The sequence below is a fragment of the Necator americanus genome, chromosome III, assembly GCF_031761385.1.
Source record: "Necator americanus strain Aroian chromosome III, whole genome shotgun sequence".
In the NCBI taxonomy this organism is placed as follows: Eukaryota; Metazoa; Nematoda; class Chromadorea; order Rhabditida; family Ancylostomatidae; genus Necator; species Necator americanus.
The window spans coordinates 19,967,139-19,984,401 of record NC_087373.1 but is presented as its reverse complement, the minus strand read 5'-3'; the positions used below and the strand labels follow the sequence as shown (position 1 = coordinate 19,984,401).

General features: G+C 43.7%; 3 protein-coding genes across 6 annotated transcripts; all 3 read right to left on the bottom strand.

The window, feature by feature from the left end:
• Positions 1-1,389: 1,389 nt before the first annotated feature.
• Positions 1,390-5,652, bottom strand: RB195_010207 (uncharacterized protein; the record flags this gene model as incomplete). 4 transcript variants are annotated; one of them, XM_064191094.1, is made up of 3 exons in its annotated part: positions 1,390-1,482; positions 3,218-4,272; positions 4,353-5,652. In XM_064191094.1, 3 exons carry the CDS (start codon positions 5,650-5,652, stop codon positions 1,390-1,392), a joined length of 2,448 nt encoding a protein of 815 aa, XP_064048677.1. The 4 variants fall into 4 exon arrangements, with proteins under 4 accessions (XP_064048677.1, XP_064048678.1, XP_064048680.1 ...); XM_064191097.1 differs by lacking the exon at positions 1,390-1,482 and adding an exon at positions 2,118-2,222; XM_064191096.1 differs by lacking the exon at positions 1,390-1,482 and adding an exon at positions 2,118-2,222 and having other exon boundaries at positions 4,353-4,812.
• A 1,117-nt stretch (positions 5,653-6,769) lies between these two features.
• RB195_010206 (uncharacterized protein) lies at positions 6,770-8,795 on the bottom strand (the record flags this gene model as incomplete). The annotated part of the gene is made up of 2 exons (XM_064191093.1): positions 6,770-6,895; positions 8,688-8,795. The coding sequence occupies 2 exons, from the start codon at positions 8,793-8,795 to the stop codon at positions 6,770-6,772; spliced, it is 234 nt and encodes a 77-aa protein (XP_064048676.1).
• A 6,849-nt stretch (positions 8,796-15,644) lies between these two features.
• RB195_010205 (uncharacterized protein) lies at positions 15,645-16,370 on the bottom strand (the record flags this gene model as incomplete). The annotated part of the gene is made up of 1 exon (XM_064191092.1): positions 15,645-16,370. The coding sequence occupies one exon, from the start codon at positions 16,368-16,370 to the stop codon at positions 15,645-15,647; it is 726 nt and encodes a 241-aa protein (XP_064048675.1).
• Positions 16,371-17,263: the final 893 nt, after the last annotated feature.

The window sequence follows — 17,263 nt, the reverse complement described above, 5'->3', positions numbered from 1 at the left end:
TTTCTTTGCGTATGCTCAGTACAGGTCGTTGCGGGACTCCTGCCCTAGAATACACAGAGTTGAAACAGATAACTTTATGTATGCGTATCCGCCGTATGACACTTTAAAACCGCGTGAAATCTTCATTGTATAAGCAATGTGTCGAAATGACGTCATATCCGCCGAATCGAAGCACTTGTTCAGTTGGATAATTCATGTTGAATGCTCTGCTTACGCTCTCGACATGATGGATGGTTTTCTGTGGTTGAATTGACTGCACGTACCATCTAAAGGCCACAAATTGGAGGTGGTGCGGGTTTCAGGTGGGTTATGCCCATACGGGGTCGTAGATTATGGGAAGGAGGGTGATTCCGTCCACTTCTTCCTAATTGCTGTAAAAAACGGCCCGGAAGATGCGGCGCGCACACAAAGCTGGCGCGCTCTAACCAAACTCGCTGTAGAAAATAGCGCTCCGGAACGCTCGAATCTTTCGAGCCGTTTTTTACTACAATTAGAAAGAAGTGGATGGAATCACCCTCCTTCCTATAATCTACGACCCCGTATAGGTATAACCCACCTGAAACCCGCACCACCCCAGATTCGTGGGGTGATGCCTTTAAGTGTAATAGTGTCCAGTTCAATTGTACTGTGTGACGCACACAATTACAATATGAAATTCAAGTGATTAGTTTCTTTGAATTCAAGTGATTGGTTTCTTTGAAAAACAGCTATTTTTTCGAATTGTAAGGGTGGATTAGTATAGGCATCCCAAACGAGCAACGAATGTAAGGTTAGCGCGAGGGATCATTTGTGGTAAAAATTATAGAAAAAAGCTAGTTATCTCGTAGGAACATAGGGCAGTCAGAATCTGTGTTAGCGCTCCATTTGTTTTAGTCGCAAAAGACTTCCCAATCGCGTGCATTGCGCAAACTACCGTACTACTCCCGTGGGGATCTCCACGCTCCGAAAAACTGCGAACTTCAGGGCTCGCGAAGATATGCTTACGACATGACTTCTAAAATCCGACAGGTTTACGTATTCAATTCGAACTTTAAACGTAGTAAGGAGAGAAGAATGTTGGGGAGTTTAGGTTTAGCGTTCAATCGAAATTCTGGACAGTGCATTTTCCATCTGGTCAGTCTTGATTACTGGACTGAAGAGAGTTCATTACACAAGCTAAAATTTCTCTTATGACGACCGCGTGGAATATGCGAGAATTGACCCTATCAAGAAAAAATACTTTGATATCTCTGTTCCACGGATTCATTTATGCCTCGAAGGTGTGACCAGCCCGTACATAACAACTCTCTGACGACTTAAATCGTCTCTGGCATGTTTTTTGGGGACACAATCACAGGGTGTTGGGACCGACGTGCACCAGCGAAGTGTTACTCATTTCAAATCTATTTATTATGCTTGCATATGAAGAGATGGTCTTTCCAATGTTTGGCTTCGTGCATTTTCCTTCTCTTTCTGTGATTTGTTCATTGGACATGCATTAATCTGTGGCAATATTCGTTCAAAATATTCTGTGTGGATTTGCCTCGTATCTCGTGGTCGCTTGTAAAGATCGCGTTCCAATCTACAGTGGATCTACACTACAGTTCAGGAAGCATGTAGCTTAGTATGCGAGATAGGCAGAATTTGACTGGGGTGGTTTGATTTTGTTTGTTCCTTTGTTTTGAGATTCGAATACTTAGTACGCCTTGTTCGTAGTTGTCAACATTGCTCTTGAGCCATGCTCAGCCGTTACGACAGTTTCACGTTGCAATTTTGACATTTTCGCTCTTCTTTTGGGCCAGTATTTTGTATAGGAAATAAAATTACGCCAGACTATAAAAGAAACAGGCATTCTGTGTCATCATATGAATTCATCGTATTCGTGATTGTGACCCTGTATCTGGCGACTTGCAAACCCAGTTTGGTTGTCCCATTTCTGGCATTTTGCCAGAAATGTGGCATGAAGCATAGCAAACAAGCAGCTGTGCTGTGCAAATAGATTTTTGGATAAAGGGAAATGAGAGACGGTAAAAGTAAAAACGGAATTAACGGCGCCGAAGAGAATCCTGCACGTTTCGGGAAGTAATCACTGAGTTTGCACGTCAGGACGTTGGGGAGGAGTGCTTGCAATTCTGCACCTATTGCGACAACTTCTGTTTGGTCACGGTGGGTCTCATGAATGGCGGCTTCTTCCGTACACCATATTGTTTTCTTGGATACTTCAAAACCAGCGCATTAGTACCCTATAAGGGCCCGCGATAAGTAGAGCATAGTGTAAGAACATAGTGCGCTCTACATTCTACACTATGCTCTACTTATCGAGGGTGTTTTTTCGATTATGGGCACCAGTTTTTCGATTTGCTATTGATTGGACGTCGATAGCTTTTGAAGGACAATCAATATCAGTGGGTAACCCATTTATTTCTTTTGTTAGAGTAGGAAGATAATTTTTTACTGAGTCACTATTGCTCTCTCGCTCGTCCTGGGATATAGTGAATTAGATATCTGGCGGCGGCTATAGTCGGCGCTGAATGTGCTCGGCAGGTTTGACGCACGCTTTTTCTCGCTCACGGTTGCGTCGACAATACGTCTATTTCCTGTAAAATTGTGAATCTGTGAAAGAGGTGGGACAACTCCAAGCAACTGTAATTGTGGATTTGTCAGAAACAACAGTAACATTTTGGGATTCTGAAAGTAGCCAGGAAGCTAGAGCAATGCAAAAACCCTGTTATGGAAAGAACGGCTCCCAATCCATTATTCGCTCGATGCCCAAATTTGATCATCTACAATAATGGGATGGAGATTATCGCTCCTTTGGAAGAGAAGAGCTTTCCTGCAATGCCAAGAACGACATCACCTTGATCACCTTGACGCCCGTTGATCTTCGAACTGGTCGAGCGGGCGCCAGTAATTCTTCCATTTGTCCCGATCGCGTGCCAGAGTAGCCCAGTGGTTCCTCCTTTCGCGTGGGACACGAAGAGCATCATATTTTTCTTAGAAGGACTTCGTGAAGAAATCTGACTATCGGGTCGGCGGTCTTCCTGTAGTGCGCTTAATATCCAATGGTTGAAGCGCATCACGTGTCCGGCCACCTTATTTTGTTTTTCTTGGCAAACGTGGCGGCGTCTCTAATCTTCGATCGCTGACGTAGGAAAGAAATTCAAATCCTGTCCCTCAGTTGCGTAAAACGGGACACTCCTAGCATCACTCTCTCAATTGCGCGTTCAATGACGCTCACCGCGTTTTCTTCCTGCTTGCGAAATGCCCAGGTTTCCGAAGCATAGGTCAAAGCAGGAAGTACGGTGGTGTTGAAGAGGTGAGCACGGAGCCGGGTGTTCCTGGTCTTCTTCACTACATCCTCGATGCTCTTGTACGCTTCCCAAGCCGCTCGTCTCCTTCTGCCCAGCTCGGGGGTCAGGTCATTCATCATGTTCAGTTCCCGACCCAGATAAACGTAGCTGGTGCATTCGGATATGTTCGTTCCGTTGAGCGTGAATGGGGCATCCGAGACCCATCCGTTCCGCATGAACATCGTCTTTTGTAGATTCAGCTGAAGACCGATGCATCCACATGTTTCGTCGAATACGGTCAGCATTCGTTCCGCTTGGCTGATGCTAGGTGTTATCAGTACGATGTCATCAGCAAAGCGCAAATGGTGTAGCTGCCGACCATCAACCTTCACTCCCATGTAGTCCCATTCCAACTTTCGCATTGGGTTCTCGAGGGTGGCTGTGAATATTTTGGGTGAAATTGTATCACCCTGTCGGACTCTCCTCTTCACGTCAATGATGATGTTCTTGTAGAATGGCGAAATTCCGGTCGTGAAGTTACTGTACAACTCTCGAAGTACCTTTATGTACTGAGTAGGGGCGCCTTGGTTGTCCAAGGCTTCCACGACCGCTTCCGTCTCAACTGAGTCGAAGGCCTTCTTCAAGTCGATGAATGTGAGACAGAGCGGCATCTTGTACTCTCGTGATACCTCGATGAGTTTCGAAACGGTGTGAATGTGATCAATCGTGCTGAATCCTTTTCGAAACCCTGCTTGCTTGCATGGCTGTCCTTCATCCAGGACTTTTTCAATCCTATTAAGGACCACTCTTGTAAAGAGCTTGTAGATGACGGACAGTAGGCAGATTGGACGATAGTTGCCAATGTCATGTGGATCTCCCTTTTTATACAACAACACGGTCTTGCTGGTTTTCCACTGTTTAGGAACCTTGCATTCCGACAGGTACCGTGTGAATAGCCTCGCCAGGGTGTTGATGAGTACCGGCGGAAGGTTCTTCAGGTGTTCTGGTCTTATTCTCTCGGGATCAGGTGCCGTACTACTTTTTTACCGACATGACAACATGTTATATTTCGGACGGGCGAACCTGGAATGATATGTTCGTCTTCCCTCAGATGGTGAGGAGACAAGTGGACATGGCTGTCGAAGAGATCAGAGTAGATGTCGTAGATGATTTTCTCCATCCCCCTTCTCGATGCAATGGCTGTTCCCTTTGGGTTCCGGAGAGCAGTCATCCTCGTCTTGCGATTAGCAAAGTCTCGACGGGCATAGCGGATGCTTTTCCCCGCCTCTGCAGTTTCAACCAGCACTTCTGCTCTTCTCTCTTTAAGGTCTTCCTTTATCGCCTCTCTGCAAAGCCTCGCGAGCTCGGACGTGAGTTCTTGGTTCCCTGCGGCTCGTGCTGCTCCACGCTGGCGTATCAGCTCAAGAGTTTCAAAAGACAAGCGCCTCTTGAAACTCTTGGTGGTTTTAAAACTCTCTGCCTTCTTCGCACAGTCGTGAAGGTGTTCAACAAGCCGGTCATATTCCTCGTCGATGTTGTTCATTGCGGAATCTTCCCAAAAGCCGGCTAACGTAGCGAAGATATCCCAGTTGATGATAGTCTTGGGATTTCTCCCTCTGAACTTGGCGGCTTTCTCTGCTCTCCTTGTGGAGGAAAATCTTCCTCGGAGGAGGCGATGGTCCGATCCCGTATAGAACTTTGGTACAACACCGACATCTATCAGGCAGAAGCTTTTATTGACGATGATGTGGTCTATTTCATTACGGTACCCTCCACTGGGTGACTCCCACGTCCAGCGTAGAGAGGAGGGCTTCTGGAATTGCGAGTTCCCATGGATGGTCTTAGTCATCATGATGAACTCGGAGAGCCTCTCCCCCTGATCATTCCATTGTAGGCCGTGGGTCCCGATGTGAGGTTCCTCCGGCGTTCTTCTTGGGCCAACCTTGGCGTTGAAATCGCCAATTATGACCTTGTAGAAGGCATGGTCTTCTTGGTAGAACTTCTCCAGGTCCATATAGAAAGCTTCGACTTCTTCTTCTTCATAGCTTGATGTTGGAGCGTAAGCGACGAAGATAGTCAAAGCTGGTGTTGGGCCACATCTTCTCATCCGCAGACGTCCGATTCGGGTCGTAAGTTGTTCAAAAGAGTCGATGTTCTTTGCCATACTCGTGTTGACGAGGACGCCAACTCCACCAACACTTCTACTGTCGCATGTTCCGAAGAACAGTTCTTCTCCAGTTTCATATACGGCGTTGGGTGGGTGACCTCGTCTCGTCTCGGTCAGTCCGATGACGTCGTACTTGATCTTCTTGGCTTGCATCATCAGATCTTCGATGGCCGCTTCCGATGCAAGCGTACGTGCGTTATAAGTACAGATCGCCATCCTAGTCCTTTTCCGTTTTGGAAACCTACATGGCTCCTGCAACCCTGTCCTACCTGGCGCTACCGTACCAGGCTTTCCTCCAGAATCAGGAGACTCTTTTCTATTACTGTGTTTTGCGTAAAAATTTTAAAACCCATGGGCAGGTTGCAAGCCTCTAGTCCCATGAGTTTCTGGGAGAACTTTCGTTCTCCCGGAGTGGACATGTGGAGCTTATTTGTTGGAGGCGACTCCAAACCGCCTCCCTTGCACCTCCCAGTCACTTGATTGCAGGCTTTTGGCCGGACCGACGTGCGGGATACAAGGATGTCATGAGTCAGTCCTGGCTCAGCAGAAACAGGGAGTTCATCCCTTGAATCCACCTGTGTCTCTGGGCAAGCACAAGGTCGCTTTTGGTCCGCGATTAGCCCTCTATCCGCCACCCGGGGACGCGCCACGTAGCCTCGCGACTAACCGGCTGTGATCCCTCTAGTGAGGGAGATCCGTGGAAGAACGACATATTTGAGAGGAATAAGAAGTTTGAGGTGTTCAGCTGAACACTGAAGATATTTCGCGAAGGGATTCTGTGTTTACAGTACGCGTTGAACAACTATGAGAAATGTGATTTGCTAGAAATAGGAATTGCCTCCTCCACACCGCACCAAGTCCCTAGAATCTGTGATGAATGCTGCCTACCACGAACGTGACGTGGTGATGGAATCCGAGGGAAAAGCTAGAGATGGGATTGCAGATTGCTGATCCAGGTTGGTTCTTCATCATCCCTCATCTCTCCCTAATTATCGTTTAAAAAAACTGCGAGGGAACCGCTTTAATTTCTACGAGGTACGTTAGAGCGCTCCTCTACGTACATGTTCCGGTCCCCTCAGGCCTATTTATAGGTTTCACTTGAAGAGAGTGATGGGAAGACACAATTGATCTTCGACACTCGTATACGGTGTCACGTTGCAGTTGAAATCCTTACGACGATTTCGTCCTTCACGCAGTTTTTAAATGATGAGCAAGGAAAAATGGGCGGAACCGCCCCGGATCCCGCAGTATAACACTCATCTCTAGCTTCTCCCGCGATTTCCTCACACCGTCAGATTCGTGGATTGCTGCCTTTGACCTGGATATGATCCATTCAGAACAAAGCTTGGCATCTTTGCGCTTCTCGGGTCTTCAGCTGCGACAGCTGTTGTGCTGCAACAGAGCATGGTCCATTGCGTGGTGCTTTAATAGCGCCAGTCTTTTGCTGAGAGCTATGGCCCTAAAATTGGTCGCTGTATTGTTATACTGAGTTACCTGTGGTCGAGAACTCTATATTTAACTTTATATTACGATCGTTCTCTGTCTAACTGACAAGGAGGCGTTGCATCCTAACTGAGGCTGGCGTGCCTGCATTTGAGCCACAAAGAACAACTTCGTACAATCCATACAGTTGAATGGTCTTAGGTATCGGAGTAATCAATAAACGTAGTTTATTTAATAATTTATAGTTTTCAGTGAGTAGTTCACTGAACGTAGTTTTCAGTGTAAATATTTTCTTAAAAATTTGTCCTTTATATTTGGGATCAGTACCCAATCGTAAGAGGTTCAAACGCATTTGTGCGGTCCATGGTTTGAGGTAGATGAAGGGGAAAACGCTGCATTCATTCTGTTTCGTGGTTGAGAATTTGAAGTCAGACCTGTCAGCGAACTAAGCTGGTACATCTGTTGCTCCTCAGAAGTTGTCGAATAGGTCGCATACACACTTAAACCTCGGAGATTTTGGAAGGAACTCAAAGTGATGTGTGTGGTAATCTAAGCCCTCACCTGGTCTCTTCATGCTTATCTTTTATGGTGGCAAAAAGAACGAAGAATTTGGTAGACAGTGCACCATGCGAAGAAGCACCTTTTCAGAATTCGGCATGAATTCTCTTCAAAAAACCAAGCAGCAACTCACGAAATGGTATTGCGTAATATCGGTCGTAATATCTTTGGAGTATTTTTGAGGTAATTGCCCTTTCCAGAACTTCATTTGTTCAAAGAACCAAAGTGTTTACTCGTCTTATAGGGCGCTGTCTGCAGATTTTTGAAGTGCTCAGATGACTGCTGATGACGTCGTAGGATAATTCCAGACTACCCGTGAAAGTATTATACTATAATTAATGGAACCATTCCACATTTTCTCCTTTGTCTTATATGCCACGGTATTTCACTTATTTATCACTGTTGCTGCGGGCTTTCATGAAGTCCAAACTGAAGGTCCAGGTCCGAAGTTGGATGATATTCAGTTCTTCGGAAATTTCCCCTTCAATTTCTTGACAGTTAGAGGTTAACTAATCCACTACTCATTCGGGAGAGCGACTTTCCCTCCATCATCGCTGAGGCGCACTACGACCCGCATCTACATTGATGTTAATTTCATGTTTTCGTCGACATTCGCGTAAATCTCACTTTTCTTTCATGATAGTGTCGCTTTTTTGGACAAGTTTCTTTTTCAAAGGTGGTATTCCTTCCTCACATAATCGACCTTACTTACGTCTCTCTGTTCATAGAATTTCATTCTATGTTCTTCTTTAGGACATAGAATGTTTTTTTTTACGTTTTTTGAATAACTACTTTACCAAAAGGAAATCACTGTGAAGCTGTTTCATTTGCTTGAAAGCTTGAGAAGCTTGAAACACATCTGTGCTCTCATTTATAATATATAGAGCACATATGTATACTCTATGATTAAGATTATGAGCTTCGCAACTCTTAATTGCCCCTAACTGTCTTGAAAATGGTTTGGAAAACGATTCCTTCGAGATACGCTGGAAGGCGCGAAACCTGCACAGTTTAGAGCTCTCCGAAACTGTTCAATACTCTAATTACTCCGTCTTTATAGTCGGTGTCTGGCCTTTCTACGCTGTTCACAAATCTTAACAAGGATTTCTTAGCGACATACCTGAACAACAATATCCGGTGTAATTTCACCAATCGTCACGTTAATATGACTGCTCGTCGTATTAACGTGACGATTGGTGAAAGGGTCGGTGCTAGCAGTAACAGTTAAAGGCGATGTATACGAAACTGACGTTGTTGAGGTAATCGTACTCATGTTCGTAGGTAATCCATAATCGGAATCTGTGGGCACATACAGAGTTCGATTGTGGATTCCTTGAGTCCTTGAGCACGCGTCGCATCCATGAAGGAGCGGTTAAAACTCAGTGAGGTTTAATCAGCACACCATTCAAGTAAAACAAGTGTACAAGCTGCTGAGGGTACCGGAATGTGTGCAAAGGTGGGGCATTCTATCGTGCAATACTTCGTACGCAATAGGGCAGTTTTTCAGCGCGAATAGGGGGTTTGAGCATTACCGAACTCATACTCGTAACCGACACCTCGAACTCTATATTGTCCCACAGAGACTCCAAGATCCGTGATGTGCTCCTGGTGACCGCCATCAAAGCTCCGATTTAGTCTGTTTTTTCTCACCTGTAATATGTCGATCCATTTTTTTTTTGAGGTAATGAAACAGTGAGGGAACAACGAGACGTAAAACTGTTGCGAGTGCTTCACCCAACCTTTTCAGTTCTTTTGATTTGGTTCTGCTTGTTTCATTTTTGCTTTCACGCGTTTCTGCGGAGGGATTAAACGTGGTAGCGCCCAATTTGTTCAGAATTCTGTAGTGTTAGCCGCTCGAGCCACTGACGCATGTTGTCTGTTTTCCGTTAGCGTGTGGACCTACCCGCTTGCTTTTTTTTCGCCTTCGTCTTTTTCCCAAAAGAACGTTGAATTGTTTCTTTTCTTATGGTGAATGCGTTATGCTGTAGTCCCTATGCAACACATCCCATATCGTCTACTGCGTGAGTTGACTGGATGTTCCTGCAATTCGCGAAAGTACAACACTCCAGTTCTTCTCCTAATCTCATCTCCTTTCTATTGACCCAATGCTAAGCAGAGACTGTGGTGAGGTTTCCACGTATTCTCTGGATAAAAGGTAATTCCTTTCTTGTGGAATGCTGTGGAATGCTTTTAAAACACTTTTTACATAACGTAAAAGTAGTTTGTTCACTTTGAATACTTGCATGCAACCACAGTGTCTGCACTATTCCTTTTTAGTCGATTTCTGTGAAAACCAACAATGTAGATTGATTTGCCTTTCGTACTTCCTCAGTTTTTTACAGTTATATTAGTTGCTCTTGGAGTTCGTCTGTCTCCGTAGGAGACTTCTGTTTCTTCTGTTACGAGTAGAGATTGAAGAATAATGACTGCTCATGGGGAAAATTAAAATAGTTTGCTTACAGTTTGGAGTGCTCTTGGTCTTTACGTTACTGCTTTGAAGTTAGTTCTTCGGAATCAGTGCGATTGTGTAGAAGTATGAACCAAGAAAAGCTGCTTCATCTTTATTCGCTCAGCTAAAGTCTGGACTATCAACACGTGGGGACAGCCTTCGATTGCATACAAAAGTGAACTGAACAGTGGGAGCCTCCAACTGGGAGACCTAGTATTTAAGGACCCTTTCACTCCTTGAATCCGATGCTCATTCCCACGGCGCACGCGCTTTTTTGAGCGTGCGACCTTAGTTCTAATTTGCATTGCAAACAAATTGCAGCGGATGCCACCAGAACAATGCATATCGATCTGTCCACATCCGCTACGTGCTCTCAGCAGATGATTTCAGAGAATTTATGTGAGACTATTTCTGGAATCCTTCGTGTTATGAATGCAAGTGGGACATGTGATAGCGCTGAACTTGAAAGAACTTAGCGAATGTTCTCTCAAGTTCAGCGCTATCATATCATAATTGCGTTTTCCGTGCAATGCTTTTGAGCGTAGAAATGTGCTGGTAATTTTTCAAAAGCACAGTGCATTCGAGCCGCAAATTTGAAGTTAACATACTTCTGTAATTGACTTCACCATTGAAAGAATAGGTCATGTTGCATTCCACAGCAGTGCCGCCACTAGTGAACTCTTAATTAGAGTAGTAAATCGGAAACTAACAACAGACAGCTAACAGAAAACTAATAAAATTAAAGCCGATTTTTAAACGAAAAAGAGCTGCATTTGACATGTAGCCGAAAGATTTTCCCCAAAAATTTCTTCGGATTCTTTCCTTCTCCCTCTCTTCCTTTCAACGCGTCATAGCTATAATACTAATTTAGTACACAATTGCTCCATCCATGGCCTGCTTTTCTCCCTCAAGCCACTATTTATCAGCAGGTGCTCCTCTTCTTTACACTCACATCCTCCTTTCGATGACGTATTCATTGCGGTCTCCACCCTACACACCTCGGCCGTATCGATCTGGACCTTCCACGATTCTCTGGAAAACATTAACTAATCTAAGCTTATGATTTAGTGTGCTAGTATTTTTTGTCTCTTTGAGCCCTTCTCATATAATTTGAGCGGTATTATCCTTGTTAACGTGAAAGAAAGCCGGACGTTGGATTATCGTAGCTGTTTTGATGTTCTGTGGAGGAGTACCTGGGAGTTTGGTTACATCGAAACTTCAGATGAGCCGTCGTTATGATTGCCCTTCGGTAACAGAACCTCTACTAGTCAACTACAACTACCAATGCTCCTGTATTGAATCTGCTTATTATTTTTTATGCTGCTGGTCCCCTTAGGTGGTTTGCAGTTATTCATGCGAATATGAAATGGACTTTCAAGTATTTTTTATAGTCGCGCTTTCTAAGCTTCTCTTATGCCCACATTTTGAACTGAGTAGATCTGTACGATCTGTAGTAGATCTGAGTAGAGGAGAGTAGAGTAGTTATGCTCTTGTTTTTTTGTGCTAGTCGGCATATGCTGGATACGTATACTAAGTAAACACAAACAAGTTTCTTACAGTAATATGTATGCTAGACGTGCAGCTCTATCCTACCTTATAAGCCGTAATTGCAGGAAAGGTGGTTTTCGAGAGGAAAAAATGTGTTTATAATTCAAAAAGAAAACGAAGTCCTTATTATCTGCTCGTTTGTCTTGTTTTTTTCCCCTGTGGACGGACAACTTGGGAGATCCATTCACTGCATGGAGGCTCTCATTTGCAGTGGTGCTGTAGCGCGTAGTATTTAAAACGTTTGGATTTGGATGTTGATTTCATTTTTGAAGATAACCATAGGTTAGAAGGTCTATAAGCATCAACATATGAGGCGAATCAATTTTGGGACTTTTCTCGTCGCACTATTCTTACTTGAGCTCGGCGTCATCTTCAGCAATTTCAGTGTAACTGGAGTTTTCTCTGGCTATTTCAACAGCATTCAATGTATGCTATAGAATGAAACGACAGTGCGGTACGACACTGAATGTTGCATTACATTAAGAGTAAGCTACTCCTGTCCAAAATCACTAAAGCCGTTCAAAAAGTTGAAGTACGTACAAATACTTCGGTGTTGTAAGGTGGTAGAATTGTTCACTTTTCCTCTTTAAAAATAGCTTTACCCTCACCTGATTAGCCCCAGCAGTCAAACGTCTAATCACCGCTCGGCTGAACTTTTGCATAACTTGAAGATAATTTATGGAATTTATGGATTTCTAAAGTGAGTGACTCATTATTCAATTATAGCGACTGAGTATTCAAAGCACTCGGTTCACCGTTTGGTTTGTTTGGCCTCAACCATAGTTGGAAACTTCAACGAGGAACACATTTTGGATGGCGAGAACCCTACTCTTATTGTTACAACGTTTTAACCGGTGCTGGCGACACGAAGTTTGCGTTTGTGCTCACCTCGAATAAAACCTCTTCTCTTCAGCGGCCCTTCCTCCTATCTAAGTTTTTCTTGTGATGTGAAATACACATATATCGTCGGGGGTAGGGAGGTAATCGGTAAGAGGTTCGCTGTGGCTGCACGATGAATTGATTGTTCGATCGAAACCGCCATAGTGCCAACTAACCAACGGAGCCTCACATCCCTTCGAGGTCGACTAATTCGTGCCAAACTTGCCTGTGAGGATAAAAACTCTGATTTGACATCGGTTAACCATTGAAGTTCAGTTCATTGGATGGACTGGGCGCTCGTAAACCTCAAACGGTCTGAATCGAAATCAACTCGTTTGCGGATCCTGAGCTTATTGATTAACGGCAGTCCCATAATCCTCTATTATTTAAGTGCATCGTTAGGATCCATCTATGCTCGCGTTCATGTTCTCGACATTGTTGCCTCGTTCTCCGAGTTCTTCAAAAAATTCGGAATTTTTCTCAATACTTTTTTGAACTTGAATTATTTAAAAGTAAATCTCATTTGGGCTAAATGGCTCTAACGATCGGTGTCTTTGTATATTGCTTTGTTTTTTTTTATTTCATACGAGCATTTAAGGACATCAATTCACCGGCTGTGTTCCTCTGCTGTGGGTTCGGAGTAGGAAGTCGGCTCGCCCGCAGGGTTTGTCGATGCCTTCGAATCCACACGCCTCCGTTTTTCTCACGCTCCGTCGAATCTGCTTCATGAGGGTGTTTCTGCAAGCGAAAAGTCCGACTACTGCTTTCTCAGCTGCTGGCGCTTTGCGCTGTATTTGCTGAATGTCTCGGTGAAATCCTTTAATATCTCTAAGTGCTTTAAGTGAAATACTTTCTTCAACAATTTCAACTGCTACTTTTACGTCGGTATAGATTGTAGAAAGCTGGAAGGCCTTGTTCTTTTCTTCTTTCTCCTTCCTGCTTTCTTCTGCTTGCTTCCTCTTCTTCTTTCTTTGTAGCCGCAGGTATATATTGGGGTAATTTCACCGCAAATGTGACAAAACTAGAACTGACCCGTTCAGTTTTTTGCCAGCAGCAAGTGAATGTCAGGCGAGTTATCCACGTTGTGTATGGATTTTCTTTGGTTTACGCCCTACTTTATATCTTATGTGTGCCGCAGAAGTCATGCCCAGTTCTCTCTTTGTTTACTTTTCCCTGCTGGCGAGTAGTGTTGCCTTGTGCAACCAAATCACCTATCATTCAATCGTTTGAATCCTTTAAATGCTAAATCTTGTTTCCTACCATAGCCTATTTCCAAGACACAATCCTTTTTTTCTAAATATTTCGATAATTTTACAACTTAATTCTAGGGTTAATGTGTACAGCACGTGTGCAACAGAATGCGATTCTCATTAACTAGTACACCATTCTGTAAGTTGTGCTGAGGTTGATTGTAGTTAAATTCCTACCTCCAAGCATTGTTTTCGTAGTGCAGGCAGCAGCAGGGACTCTATTACTGTCGATGTTTATGCGGTTCGTTCGGCTGACGCACATGCTATTTCAAGACGACAAGGGTATTTTCCTCTCGAGAATTCGTCCAGGAGTAATAGCTCCCTCAAGTTTCCTCTTTATCGCAGCCAAACACAACTATCCTTCTGACTCCATATGTGCTGCTGATTTCGACAAATTTCGAGAAAGTGCTTTCCAAATCTTGTGGAGTGCAACAAATATGTATGGAATCTAGACGTTTCAGACGTTTTCAAATACTCTTTCCGTTGTCTCCGGCCCTGGTTTTGTTCGGATCTGTGTTCTGACCTGCAGAATATAACTGCAATCTAATTTCCACAAGTGCATCCGAGATAGTGCTAACAAAGCATAATTTATTCACCACTGAGAGTCAGTCAGAATTGTTTGCTTGAGTCTCGTTGGAATGATATCGCGAAGCAGACACATGCGTCGGCAAATTCTAACATTCGCACGTACTTACGTTTCACATGCACGTGCGTATGCACTCAGTTTCTGAACCGTAAACATGTGTGACATCAAGACCCAAAATTTCTCTACAACACCAAGAGGGAGCGCTATTTTTGTGGTGTGCAAGTGAAGCGCGACTATTTTCTTAGTACGGTGGGCAGCAGGAGAGAGAGCTTTCTGGTAATCCTTCATGCGGCCATTTCATTCCAAACACATGTTTTCATCTCGTGCAGAAATCCGTCCTGAGTTATGCCAAATTGAGGTGGGTGGGCATTTTAAACTGAGATGGGTGGGCGTCTAACACTTATTCGCTGCAGACGAATCCGTCCCTCTAGGCACATACAGCCTTAGTCTCATCGTCCAAGTAACAAACCATGTGATTTTTACATGTCTGTCTGCTTATGCTAGACATCGTGCGCTGAGTTTTTCTTTGAATAACTTTGTAAGAAGTCTGTCGCTGCTCAACACATGTCTATTCCTACGTATGCCGCCTTCGCAATTCCAGAGGTTGGTCTATGTTGTGCTTTCCAGTTTGCCGATGGCAATTTAATTGCCCAATTGTCACTGCACACACCGCAGCTGCAATTTTCAGTTTTTTCTTGCTCGTTTATAATATTCGAGCCGGGATGTGGCTGTCATCAGGAGCGCACTTTTTTAAAGAGCAAATGCAACGTATGAACGAATCACAGTGAAAATATGCTAAATGAGAACTGGCGCAGTTAACAATAAAATGCAATCTCCATTTGCAGATAACACGTATTTTTAATGGCAACAGAAGGAGGGATGAGGCTATGATAGCGTCCTAGATTTCTATATCGTCTATTTCTTCTGGATCTGTTTTTAGTTAGATAATTTTACTTTTATTTTCGCATTGCAGTTTTGTTAGAATCCACCCAGCAGTGGTTCTCATGCGCCACTCTGAGAGGTCATGTGGTTTTATTTTTACTTTCAAAGGTTTTTTCATATGAAAAAGCATACATTTTGGGGTACTCTTGTTCTTGGGATTTGAGCGTGTTCTTGAAAACAACCGAATCTTATCGGGGCTAGTCTAGTGCATGGTCAAAAATATGCAAAATTTTGTGAAATGAAGATAACGCTGTTTTGAAAAATAAGCAAATTTCTCCATGTGCGACTTTCGATAAACCTCGGCATGTTAGTGCTTCAATAATTGTTTTCTTTAGTAGAGCCGTACACGAGGTTGTTATAGTCCTTTATTTGTGGCTAACGTTTCGGCAATATCGCCTTCTTCAGAGCCTGAAAGGGGTGAAATCGAACGTGACTAATCCGATCAAACGCCTTATCCGCCCAACAAAGAAAGTCCTACGTTAACCGTTGGGTCTCATAGCTATCTGTGAAAGAAAACATCGTACCTTAGCATCAGCTGACTATCCTGCCACTGCTAGATACCTGATGTGAGGTGACTAGCGCAATCAAATATCAGCCTTAAATAAGGCGCGAGTTCCCGCGTAATGGAGAGGCATTCCTCTTTGCGATTCATTTTTGGACTCTTGGAGTGGATCCAAAAAGCCTCCAGAGCCTTGCGCGCCGCAATGCTAGGTTCGCGCGCCAAAATCGTGATCTTAACTTCAAAATCTTCTCCGTTATGACGCCGCACCCTGTGACCACCCAATGCAGTGGAGTCACATGATTTCCTTTTGCCGTCCAGGTGTTCTTTGATTCGAATACATAGTGGTCTAGCTGTTTCTCCTATGTATTCGTCACCACACTGTACACAGCAAATCATATAAACAACACATGAACTCATGCAATCACCCTCGTTGTTATCCGGGCATATTTTACACTCCGGTGTCGTGCAAATACGATCATATAGGCGATTACGAATGAGTATTTGCTTAAGGTTACTAGGGGGGAGCTCCACGATGGTGACAGATTCTTCAAGTTTAGCTTTCCTCAGACACCGCCGAATAGCAGCGCTAACCTCATCGGAAATAAATGGTACACAAAAGGGTACTTTCTCCATACCAGATTTATTTCGGGTTTGTGCTCTTTTTGTGATAGACCGCATAGGTGTGTAGCCGTTACTGACCGCAATTTTCCTAGCAAGCTCGATAGATTCTCGTCTTTCTTCTCTTCTAGTGCAAACGGAGGTGGCCGTGCGAAACATGTTTCGTACTACCGACCTTTTAACTTGTGTGGGATGGGCAGAAAGAAAGTGAACTAAGATATTTTTATTACTGGGTTTGCGGTACCACTTTGTCCTGTGCGTTCTGTTTGAAATATGCACTTGGACGTTAAGGAAGGGTAACCATTCTCCTTTGGGCTTATCCCGAGTGAACTTTATATACTCCGACTGCTCATTTAAAATCTTGAAACAGTTGTCCATCTCTGCTTGAGACGAACAGACAAGGAAACAGTCGTCGATATATCGGCAATATAGCAAAGGTCGTGTTTCCCAAATCGGTGCCTCAATCTTAGCCATGAAAGCAATGGCGAGCGTTGGCGCAATAAGCAAATTTCAATCACCCATCCTTGAGAGTAATACTACACTGTGCCACTACTATTATTTTCGCTCACGTAAAATTGATAATTCAGTTTTCATAAGTTTTCTTTTCAACTATTTTTTGCTTTATTATATGCTACTTTTCCAAATGAGTGTTTTTAAAAGTCCAAAAAAACATTCAAAGAACTTAAGCATCTGCTCTTTATTTTCTGATTCTTTTTGTTCCTTTTTTCATATTTTTTTGTAAACATCGCTGCTGGTATTCACGTTTTCCCTGTTGACCGTGCCTTTCAAAAAGACTTCTAGATCCTACCAAAATTTGGGGTGCTGTAACTTTTACACTTTTACGGGTTATTTTGTTTTCTCTCACACTTCTGTGTTTCGCTGGAGAATTCGATCGACAAGGACGTGTTTCACGTCGTTTTCAGGACAATTTTGTAGAAGGAATAGGGTGTAGAAGAAATAGGGTGGTCGCACTCAGAATTGTGATCTACACTATTAGTCCTATTTTTTCGTGCTATGCTGCCTTTGGCAATGCACAGAAGCACATCTCGACA